Source organism: Orbicella franksi, chromosome 1, assembly GCF_964199315.1.
Source record: "Orbicella franksi chromosome 1, jaOrbFran1.1, whole genome shotgun sequence".
NCBI lineage: Eukaryota > Metazoa > Cnidaria > Anthozoa > Scleractinia > Merulinidae > Orbicella > Orbicella franksi.
The window spans coordinates 44306464-44318548 of NC_138145.1; the positions used below are offsets into that span (position 1 = coordinate 44306464).

Below are 12085 nucleotides of genomic sequence, written 5' to 3' on the forward strand. Positions count from 1 at the left end.
ATGTGAAAAATCATTGGAGACTTTTGAAAACGGAAAATCACCAGGCGAGGATGGTTTTACCGTAGAATTTTATAAGCATTTCTTTGATCTTGTAGGAGCAGATCTATTAGCAAGCCTGAATGGAGCATACGACCATGGGAGGTTATCGGTCTCTCAGCGTAGAGGCATAATTACGCTTTTACGGAAAGACGACGCTGAATTATTGCTTTTACAGAATTGGCGACCAATCACTTTACTTAATGTGGATTATAAAATTGCATCAAAAGCCATCGCAAGGCGAATTGAGCCAATGCTCTCAAAACTCGTACATCCGGACCAAACGGGCTTCATCAAAGGAAGATATATCGGAGAAAATGTAAGATTAATAAGTGATATTATGGAGCAAACTCAGGTGAACAACACTCCAGGTATATTAATATCAGTTGATTTTAAAAAAGCTTTTGATTCACTGGAATGGTCTTGTCTTCAAAGTGCTCTCAAAAAATTCAATTTTGGTGATAGCTTAAGAAAATGGATCGAGATCTTCTACATGGACATAGAAAGCGCAGCTTTGAACAACGGTTTTGCAACGGACAGGTTTAAACCCTCTAGAGGAGTTAGACAAGGATGCCCACTCTCGCCATATCTGTTTATCCTGACAGCAGAAATACTATCAAACAAAATAAGACAAAACTCAGCCATAAAAGGAATCAGAATTTTTGGCTCAGAGATCAAAGTAAGCCAATTTGCAGACGATACCAACTTATTCTGTGCTGATGTGGCTTCTACTGAACAGCCCTGAAAACTATGAGCGCTTTTGGGAATTTCTCTGGATTAGTGCTCAACGTAGAGAAAACAAAAACATTCTGGTTAAGGAAATGGTTGAATAATAGAACCAAACCACCTGGGATGAAATGGATGAATACTCCCACAAAATTACTAGGTATCTATATTTCCTATGACGAAAAAGGTAATAACCAGATGAACTTTAATTTGAAAGTACAAAAACTGCAGACAAATTTAGACATTTGGAAATCGAGAGGATTAACACTCTATGGAAAAGTACTGATAATTAAATCTTTGGGGTTATCTAACTTAATATACTCAATTTCAAATGTTAACGTCCCTAAGGAAATAGTGCCAATGGTCAAAGATAAAATATTTCGTTTCCTTTGGAAAAATAAGAAGGACAAAATAAAACGGACTAGTATGTACCAAGACCTTTCCACGGGAGGCTTACGGATGGTTGACATCGAACTTACGTTAAAATCGCTCAGACTTGCATGGATCAAAAGACTTCTCTTTAGAGATAACTGCAATTGGAAAGTAGTACCGGACTATTTTTTTAACAAACACGGAGGTCTCAATTTCCTGCTTCGATGTAACTAAGATGTCAAATATTTAAGGCACATTCCAACATTCTACAGAGACATACTTATTGACTTTGATGAAATCAAGATTCTGTACAATTATGATCAAGGAACCAAAACCATTCTCTTTAATAACAAAGAAATCTTAGTTGATGGAAAACCGCTATTTACAAGGGAATGGTTTATCAAGGGTATCCACACGATCCAACAGCTTTTTAATGAAAACGGTCAATACCTAACTTTTCAAGAATTTCACGCTAAATATCATTGTAACACAAACTTTCTCCAGTTCTATCAAATCTTAAGTGCAATTCCTGTGAGCTTGAAGAACAGAGCGCGAGTCCTAGGGAAAAACTCGATCTTTAATTATAGAGAAAACTGGAAATCTTTTTTCCTGAACGAAGCTAATCAAATCAATTTTGAAACGTATAAGGCAAGAGACTATTACCGCCTACTTCTTGTTAAGAAACACCAATCACCTCATACTGGCCCGGAAAGATGGAAAAGAGATATTTCAATAGACACAGAGAATTGGACAGATGTTTTTAAAATGGCTTCAAAAACATGCAAAGAAAATAAGTTGAAAGAATTCCAATTCAAACTTATCCATAGGATTGTCATTACAAAGAACGAACTCTTCAGATATGGGATAAATACAGACAGTGACTGCATATACTGTGGTGAGCCAGACTCCATAAATCACACCTTTATCGACTGCGAATTTACAAAAACCTTCACATGCAAAGTCATTAGTTGGTTTAACACTCAGAATGGTTCAAACTTTAAACCAGATACAAAAGAAACGCTTTTCGCCACCTTTAAACACCCAACATACATGGAGCTAGTGAGAAAATTCAATTACACCCTCCTTTTTATGAATTTCTATGTGCATGTAAGTAAACTAAACAACAGTTCACTTGTACTACCCGAATTTATCGCTAGAATCAACTATAAATACAAAGATGAAAATTTGTAAATTAACACCGAAAAAGTACTCGTAACGTAACAATGCTCCTCACAAACTTTATAGACTAAGTTACTTTTCATTGTATTAAATCAAGATTAGAAATCGTTCCTCCACCCCCTTCCCCGCGCTACTAGTTTTTTGTTTGCTTTTTTGCTTATTTTGTAATTTTAAGTTTTACTTTCCTTTTATTGTTTTTTCTTTCTCTTTTTATTTTTCTTTCTTGCTTTTTATCCTGTTTAATTTAATTGTAGCTAATGTGTGCTGTCAGAATTAATTAATTACTTCATGTTATTCGTTTTCCTAATGTAAGTAAGTAACACCTGATGTAAATAAGTAATGTACATTGTAGTATCGGAGTAACCATACCAGAGTACTTTGTTATTGTAATTTTTGTAATTTGTGATACGTGCAATTTGTTAAGACGTGTTACTTTAAATAAAAAAAAAAATACCACTTGTCAGATGGCCTCTTTTTATCGCTTCTTCGATTACGACACTTAAAGATACCAGCCTTGAGGGCTAAAAATAGTGGCGTTTCAGAATGAAATTCAATCGTTTAAGTTCTGTGTTGGTTCTTTCAGTAAATGCTCTTGTAGTTAGTCCTTACTAGCTTTAGTAGCGAAGTTACAGGACGTTTTCTAATGATATCAGGCTCTGTAGAAAACTTCATGTGTGAATTTAACACCGCATAACCAATAAGGGATACATCCCGTGGCATGCAATTCAGTAATAGCTTTAGTAATAATTTAGCGAGCACTACTTACTAGTTGACTCCATTAGTCGCGGAGTAGAGTGGCTAAAAAAATTAGGAGTAGAGGTAAATTTGAAAGCAGTGAAGAACTCAGTGAAGGGTAAATTTATAACGCGGATTAGCGTTGATCTAATGCCCGTGTTAGTTGAAAGGCGTCTAAAACAACAGCTATAAACAGGTAGCAGTTTTTTCCCGCGCAACTAAGAGCCAAAGAAAGTAAACTGAATATTGATTATCGCTTTTAAGTTCTACGTTGATAAATTTAAAACTAAAATAGAAGTGATAGTATATTACTATGCAGCTCTAAGTGTCGCTTAAATATAATCTTCTCTTGGAGGTTTCTCCACTGGCTGGTAGCTTTCCTCGCCAATCACTCCTACAAACTCACTGACTAGTTCTTCCTCAGGGGCTACAGGGTTCAACACATCTTCGCATCCTTCTTGTTCCTTGTCTTTGGTACATCGAACGTATTCGTGGACACTCTCCTCCAGATAACTTAGCGGAGCGGAGCCTTGCGCCAAAAGATAAAAGTGAAAGTCCTTCAGGTCGAAATCGTCACCAAGTTCTTTTGTGGCGTATTCTCTGAGTTCAATGATTTTAAGCTGACCAATCATGTAGGCAGTAGCCTGTCCTGGTCCGCTCTGATATCTGGTGACTTCTTTCAGTGCGGTGTCGCTCGTGTCCCAGGCGTAATCAGCAAAGTAACCGAGCGCGTCAGCGCGAGAGAAACCTTTGTGATGTAAACCTGTGTCCACGATTAGGCGGAGCGCGCGCCAAACCTGAAATGGCATTACACTGACAGTAAATAATGAGTCATTACGGAAACGATCTATGTTGACTTAATTGAATTAATAAACACATGGCTTAGGTTTATAATTCTTAATTCAGTACTAAGGAAAAAAGCTGCCAACTGAAAAGATAAAGGGACGATCTGCATAGATATAGAAAGGTATGAGCGAACAAAAAGACGAGTGAATGATTGAGCGTGTCAAGAGAGAAGCAGTGAAAGATACCTGCAAAAAAATCTATTCAGTAAATAAACGAAAATCAGGCTAGTTAAGAGTATCTTCTCTTTTCTTTCCTTCATTAGTGAAACATGGCTCCAAGTGAGACTTTTTCCTTGAGCAAGTAGCTATTTGGAATGAACAATTTATCCTAATAAATTGATTATTTAGTTGTAGAGGTTAAGGACGTCCGCGGGAAAGTTTTCCGACATTGATTTTTTTCTGAGACTTTTACCACTGTGAGATGATGAGTTAGTTATATCAGAAATGTAAAAAATGGGGGGTCACCGACTTCGTTTTGGAGAGAACATGGCCGGAAGAACACCCTGAATCTGAAAAAATCAGGCTTCGTTAGCGAGTAAGGCCACAGTGTCTGTAAGCCCCAAAATATTGCAATTAGAACTTTGAAGTGAAATGTTCTCTGCCAAATATTGTTTAAGTGGACCTATTAAGGTCATTCCACTGAAATAGAACCTGCACTGAGATTTTTGTGAAACTTTGCCTATTGATTGTTTATATCATGGGAACTTAAATTTTGAAATAAAAATGAGGGGTCCCCTTGTTCTTCTAAGAGTAATAGCACCTTGTTTATACCCAATAACTCCTTATAATAGCACCATGATTGTAGTCACCATTGCTTGCTACATTCACGTTTCCGACGATTGCTTTCTGTTCTATACTGAGAATTGGTCCATATCTATTTTACGCAGATATGTTTATTACTCAGTTCAAAACAACAGAAAAAAATGATAGGTCAGCATACTCGTTGGCGAGAAAATGACGATTTACCTCTATGGCGAGGTCCAGCCTAAACGAAAAAGCCGCCATTTTTTAATGCGTGCGCGCTAATCACGCGTGAAATTATACGCAGTAGGGATGCGCAATGTAATACTAGGGAATTACCTTAAGGTGGCTCCATAGGGTAATCATTTATGGCGTTGCGCGCGCAAGTGTTATGTTTTGAATGCTGTTTTTGCATTCGCTTTCACACCTAGTCCTCTCAAACTTATTACATGTAATAAGCAATGATTACATAGTGTTTTGCTATCATCTCTGTTAAAATTTTGGGATTTAGTCTTAAATTATAAATGTCCGAACAAATGTTGTTTTTACTGTTTTTATGGCTTTATTTGTGATTTTCATGAATTTCCTTCGGTGAAATCGTCCAAAATTTTAACATGACATCGCTTCTAGCGGGATACGCATTTTAAACACGAAAAAAGTAAGGTTTGTAAAGGCAGTTTTTTCGATATTTTCAAATTTATAACTTTTACCGCTGCAAAAAATCTGGTCTTATAAATTTCCCTGAAAAACGAGCTCCGACTAAAGTAAAATATTAACTAACAATCTGCCAAATTTTACGGAATTTCACCGAAGGAAACACAAGAAAATTCACGGTCAGTTTTGCTTTTTGTGCTCATGCTAACGTAATAAAATATCGAAAAAACACTGACGTTTTCCTTTGAGCGCGCAGATTACTTCCTCAGCACTCATTATCCTAAAACTATAGGGAGCCACCTTAAGTGAATTAAGTCTATTGGTGGGGTTCCTTAAAAAACAACTTCGCATTTAGCGACCATAGTTTCGGCCGCCTTGCAGCCGCAAGATGGCAGGATTCGAAGTATCGTGAACAGAAATCTTGCAGCCGCAAGATGGCAGGATTCAATGTCCCGTGGACAGAAATCTTGAACTTTTTTAACTTCCCACATTGATTTCATGTTCATTTTTGGACAATGTGGAGAAAATTGTAAATAAAATCTGTTTCTGGTAAGAAAAATAGGGGTCACCGAACGTGCAAGATCGTTAAATCCAGGCAAAGCTGTAGCAATGGTCATCTGCCCTATCATTGTTCATTTTATTACTTAGCGCGCGCGCTCATGCATGACCTGGCGTGTGAATTTGCGCGCGCAGTAAGGATGCGCACAAACAATAAACGCGAACGTCCTTAAAAAGATTGCAAATAAACATTGTTGTCGCTGTTGCTGTCTCACAAATACCAAAACTGAACACATACCTGCCACTTGAGCATCCCGTATTTCTGAAAAGGTTCTGTTTCATAGACATTGGTGTCGCGGGCAACGAGCGGATTCTCCGCATATAGTGCCCAGCCTTCCGAGAAGGCCGTGTAAGAGGTTGAACTGTCCAACCAGCTGATAACACCACCACAGCTGTCACGGAAATGTTCTATAAGACCCTGGACCTGGGAAATCAAGAGGGGGGGGGAAGGTTAGTGGATTGGCAGGGAGGTGGGGTCGTTTGTCGTTACAATGTCAGAGCAAATCGCGCCTACTACAGAATGGGGTCGAAAAAGTAAATTGCGATCTTACTTGACAGACTAAGAAATAACAATTTCATTTGTTTCGTTGCTATTGCTTATAGCCTGACGTGCAAGTCCTGGATGAAAGATATCAGAAAAATAGATCATCAAAGAGGTGTTAATGAGTTATAATGCAATCTTGGTTTTACCTGTGTGTGGTGCCCAGGCCTCGCTTCATGCGCATTCACGCTCCACTCTTCATACTTGGGTCCAGGCCTCTCCAGGAAAAACGGGATGTTATAATAGGAATTCCTGCTGCAGTCTTTTGTACTTCGGCGGTAGCTCTGCGCTCCACTGGACGGGTTGAAGTTTGGTGCCATATCTACTGGACAGTTGGGTGTGGTGTATTTAGGGCCGGAGAAATGAAACATGTTCACGGTCTGGGGATCCAACATACTCATCACCTAGCAAGAGAATAATATCAAGTTGGTTCTTCCACAACTTAGCTTTGAATAAGTTCGAAGTATCAGTAACAGTGGCGCTGCTTTGCGGAATCGGTTGTATTCTAGAATTATTTCAGGGTCGATCACGACATTTTGAGTTATTGTGGCCAGGTACAAAATTAGCTTAAAATTGAAGGAACCCTAAAAATAGTAGTTCATTAAGATAGAAAAAACACCAGCGAGATACTAATAAACCATAAAGGAACAAGGAAGGTTAGGGATGGAGAAGATTAACACGGATTACAAACGAAGAACTCGAAAAATTTAGGCTAAAGGTTACAAGATGCACAAACCGTCACGTAGCTCCGTTAAGACAGGGTTTCGTGACTACAGTTGTTAGTGAGAAAACACAAGGAATCCATGAAAAGCAGAACGTGTTTTATATTTATTTCTATCTGAAATCAAAGCTAGTCCTTTTAGGCTTTTATATTAATTTATTAGATTTTTATACATTTCAATTAATAAATCTTGTCTCTGAGTAAAAACTGAGTGAGTATAAATAAAACGTCTCTCTTGCAATCTAGGAAGTCAGTGGTATTAAACAGAGATCACAAACAATCTAGGCAATCTAGATAGAAAAGAGCGCAAACTGATAAAAGTGACTCCTTTCAGGGGTTAAAAAAGCGGTTTTGGTACCTCTCAAAAGGTCTACAGTGGGAGCTTTTCCTTTCCTTGTATTGAGGCAAAAAAAAAAAAATTTTTAGGGGTTCCTTTCAAAATTTCCGACGAGCACCTCCGTTCTTTTTATATGGGAGTCTCTTCCCCCCCCCGCCCCCCTCCCCACACACCCGGGGGGAAAGATAAGAAGGTGCAGAAAAACGATAGAGAATAGAAGAAGTGGAGACAAAGGAAGATAAAAGGGGGGAAGAAGGAGTGGAATTGTAACATATATTTGACTATTTCGTTATTTACCTTTCTAGCCTCTGCAAACCAGTTCTGCATCGCCCTCCAGCGATTTGGACAATATTTCTTCGCTCCCTCCACCGAGCTACAAAGGACAGACGCGTTTTCGTTGGACTCATTCGCAGGAATTGGCTTGTCTGCAAAGTACATATCTGATTCATTCAGTCGTTTGATGAAAAGTTCCTTGGCGGTGTCATTGCTTGTTTGATTCGTTACACTGCGCGCTATTTCAAGGACCTGAAAACGTATTGCACAATGTCAGCAAGTGAGTCAGTCAGCATGGAAAAATAAACGTGTGCAAATCATCATATGAAAATCACTAATAAAATACACGCATACGGCTACCATTTTACTGACATTTTAGTGAAAAATGTGAGGTTTCATCTGCGATAAAGGTTGGTAAGCAACCATTGGGTACGTATCATATTGAACGAGAGCGAAAAGTAAATATGAATCCACTCTATTCTCGACTACTGATGTTTCCAACTTGATTGAAAATCCTTGAGAAGGAAAGAGGAATTGCTCGCAGCGTATTGCTCAATAAAGAAAGGAATAAAGGTTTTCAAAAAAATGCATTGACTCTGAAAATATATTTACTTCTGCCGAGATTGCATCCCAAAAATTTACCTCTGCAGAGATTCGTGTCATGCCTCAGATTGGCGATACCTACACACGAAAAACCCATCTGGGAAACTATTTTCCAAACACTATACCACAATCATCTATGTAGAGCTGTTTTGTCATTAGAAATCTCTCCACAGTGGGGGGGAGGGGAGGGGTTAGTAAAATAATTGAGTGATGGAATTAACTCCAAAATGGCTATAATCATTTGCATTTCTTTACATTTTAGGGGCGAAAGAGACATTTTCCCGGGGGCGGCGGGGGGGGGGGGGGGGGGGGCTCCAGTATAAAAAGAACAGGGGTGCTCGTCGTACGTTTTAGGGGTTACCAACGCGGTTTTGGTACATCTTAGGGTGTTCAGCGTCAAAAGGTCTTGGTACCTCTTTGGGGGTCTTTTAAAAATTTCCAACAAGCGCCCCCGTCATTTTTATACGGGAATCCCCCACCCCCGGGGACTTTTTATCACAATGAATGAGGTTTACCTCAGGGTAGAGTTTTTTCAACATCTCCTTGCCGAGCTGGTGCACTTGGTCGGGCTTTATGCTTATTGTCGTAAAATATGGCATGATCGATTCGTATGCCTTCTTTCCGTTCAGTGGTTCACCATCTGGCAGCTGTTTGCTTGTGGTCTCTGCTGTTTTCTTTCCATTCACAAACACGTGAGAAAGTGGAAGCTTTGCCAGGCCACTGGAGACTGAGCTCGGAACACAATGCTCAAGGTTCTCTGTTTGCAGGTATCTAGAATTAAATTAAAAACAAAAGTTTCATTCTAAAGTTTCATTCTTAATTTTATTTCTTATTTGTTTATTTCCTTTTTTGTATTTCTGTTAACCGAAAACGATTTTTTATGCAATCGAAGTAAGTATAATTTTTCAATATTAAATAGGAACTTGAGCCTGATATGAACTTTCCATTCAATCTACTCAAAATGAAAATGAAAATGTGATTCCTCTTATATAGTAGATGCATTTTCACGATTCCTTATCTGTCTTTTGTTGTGTACTGCATTTTGCGAGTAGTCTTTCCTTCTCCTCAGTTCTTCTCATAACACAAAATAAATAAATAATAAATAAATATACATTTATATAGCGCCATTTTCCACTAATTGTCCATGGTGCTTTACAATACTTTAAAATTAAAATCCTAAGTTTAAAATCCTAAAATTAAAATTCTAATTCTTTAAAAACCTAAAATCCTAGATCCTAAAAGTTAAAATCCTAAGAATTAAATACGCTATATAATACAATTAGGCTACAAATAAAAAGTAAAAACTACAAATCAAATGCACGCTTAAAAAGATAAGTCTTAAGATTAGCCTTAAAAACTGCCTCTGATGATGAAAGTCTGATCTGGAGGGGTAGTTTATTCCAGAGCCTTGGTGCCGTTAACAACAATATTTTGAAAATAATCCTAAAATGAACTGGCAACCAATGTAAGCTCCTTCCGAATTCCTTCTTCAGTGTCTTACCATATTTGGTTATGTACCACGTGATAGCACTAGCTAGATAAAAGGACGTAAAGCGGAGACTTGAATGTGGAACAAGAGTGTGTAACCTACCTGATCACATCGTGGATAGGTTTACCAATGTATTTTACCGCGTATTCCCGGATGGATTCGTTCACAGTCTTCCTGTTCTCGTCTTTCCATTTTTTCAGGTCGTTTGACTTTAAACCCGCTAAAAACTTGCCAGAGAAGATTGGTTTCATGTATTTCTCGTCATAGATTCCTGAAAATAACGAATGAATAATGCCGTTAAAATTACTGTAGCCCATTTTCTGATGAAATCTTTTGTACCATTTTCATTTCAGCCAAGTGAAAGGAAACTGGAATTAGTTTTGGGTGGGTGCTCCGACTTCAGTTTCAAGTTATTATTCGCGCCGTCCATAAAAGAATTCTTGGTTTTCATATGACGTAGTCATATTCCAAAATTAGAAATGATCTTTCCGTCCGCGGTTTTAGTTTCATCAGATAAAAGACCCTATAGGAACGTGACGTTTGACAATCTTTTAGCTCGAAAGAGTTCTTCTTTTTGTAATAGAGCACTCCAAGCTTTTGCGTTGTGTGACATGAAAATGGCGGCCCGAAAAGAGAGTCGCGTAGGCCAAAAGATGAGTTACCGCTTTAGTTTTTGCTAAATAAACGATGCTTGCACTAGAAGAAGCATTTATTTCAATGTGTCGGAGCTCTAGAGTAAAAATTTTCGTTTCAATTGCAAAACTCAACGACAGATGTTTTTGTTATTTTACGGCCGCCATGTTTGTGCCCCTCCGAAGTTAGTTTTGATCACATGACTGGTGAAAACCGAGAATACCGATAGTCTAGAATTATCAGAATTTTACAGCCACAATTCGAGGCGTCACGCAACACTTCTCCATTGGTGAAACTGCGTGTTGTGTGACGTCTCGAATAACAGACCTATCTGGAGCCGGAGAGCAAATATCATTTTCACATACCTTGTTCTCCTTGAAGTGAAATCTGTAAATAACTACGTTTGAATGAATTGATTCCAGCCAAGCATTCTTCAGTTGAACGAACCATTCCAGCTTTAACACCAAGTCGCAGGTTATTGATATAAGTCGAAAAGGTCTTGGCAACCAACTTCATTTTGTTTAGAAACAAACGCACATCGTCTAGGTTCTTAGGGAAGAAATTACCCAAACCTTGCTCGACATCGGAAGACCCAACGTAACAAATCTGCTGCCAGCAAAACAGATTTGGTCCCATGAGAAAATCGCCGGCATAATAATCGGCATCGAAAGGCAACCCGAAATTGTTTTGAAGGAAATGCTTCAGTTGAGCAATGGCTTTTCTCTCGCGCGGTTTGAGGCGCCGTGTATTGACACCCAAACCATCCAGCTCGTCAAGTAGATTTCGCGCGGAGTCTGTGATTCGCTTCAAATTCTTGGGATCCGGGTTGTAAGGTTTGAATTTTGCCCTCAGCACCGACGGTTCCACGCCACCAGGTTTGTAAACCAAGTCTTGTGGATGAAGATTAAAGTAGGTATCTTGAACTTTCTGCAGAAATGTGTCGACACCCGCTCGCTCCGCTTCCTCTGAATAACTGCAGCGATCGCTTTTCGCACCACCGCTTTGACCGGCGACGGCTGCATCGCATCCTTCACGTTTGGCTTTTGCTAAGAGGACGATACCAACAATAAGAAGAATCAACCCAACTAGGGTGATTATTCCGACAACGAGCGTAAGCAGATTACGCTTTCTCTCCAGCAACATTTTCTCGGCCAACACACAAGCTGCATGTGACAGATAAAATTACGCCCGGAAATACTTTGTAATATATTCGTCCGTCTGTTGATCTGATGGATGGTGTCTTATTGGTTAGGTTCTAGTTTTAACTCTAAATATGCTAAATACCTCTGCTGCTCCAAAGCTTACTTGTGCCGCAGTATAGTGAATCGAAGGAAATGGTTACTATGCCGGGCTTCATATATAGCGTGACTTTTGTAGACGAAAGAAGGTAATCGTCCAAATCGGGATCACTTGGAACTACATTTTGAGTGGTTCACTTATGGTCACTCTTTCATGACTTCACGGTACGTCGGATACGATAATTATAAAATGTAAATTCTAAAGCAAAAAAAAGAATCAATGCCCCATTCATAATCTGCGGCCACAGACAGTGCAATTGTTCTGAATTAAAACTGAAAACAGAGTTCTGGACTGGACGGGAATGGACTAACGTATATTAGACCGGAATAGAGCAAACCTTCCC

General features: G+C 38.9%; 1 protein-coding gene across 1 annotated transcript; it reads right to left on the bottom strand.

Annotated features, from left to right (window-relative positions):
• Positions 1-8: 8 nt before the first annotated feature.
• Positions 9-12079, bottom strand: LOC145463624 (uncharacterized). The gene is made up of 7 exons (XM_081447388.1): positions 10809-12079; positions 9913-10081; positions 8837-9092; positions 7743-7970; positions 6537-6791; positions 6085-6270; positions 9-3845 (listed from the first exon to the last, which is right to left on the bottom strand). Exons 1-7 carry the CDS (start codon positions 11584-11586, stop codon positions 3381-3383), a joined length of 2337 nt encoding a protein of 778 aa, XP_081303514.1. The 5' UTR covers positions 11587-12079; the 3' UTR covers positions 9-3380.
• Positions 12080-12085: the final 6 nt, after the last annotated feature.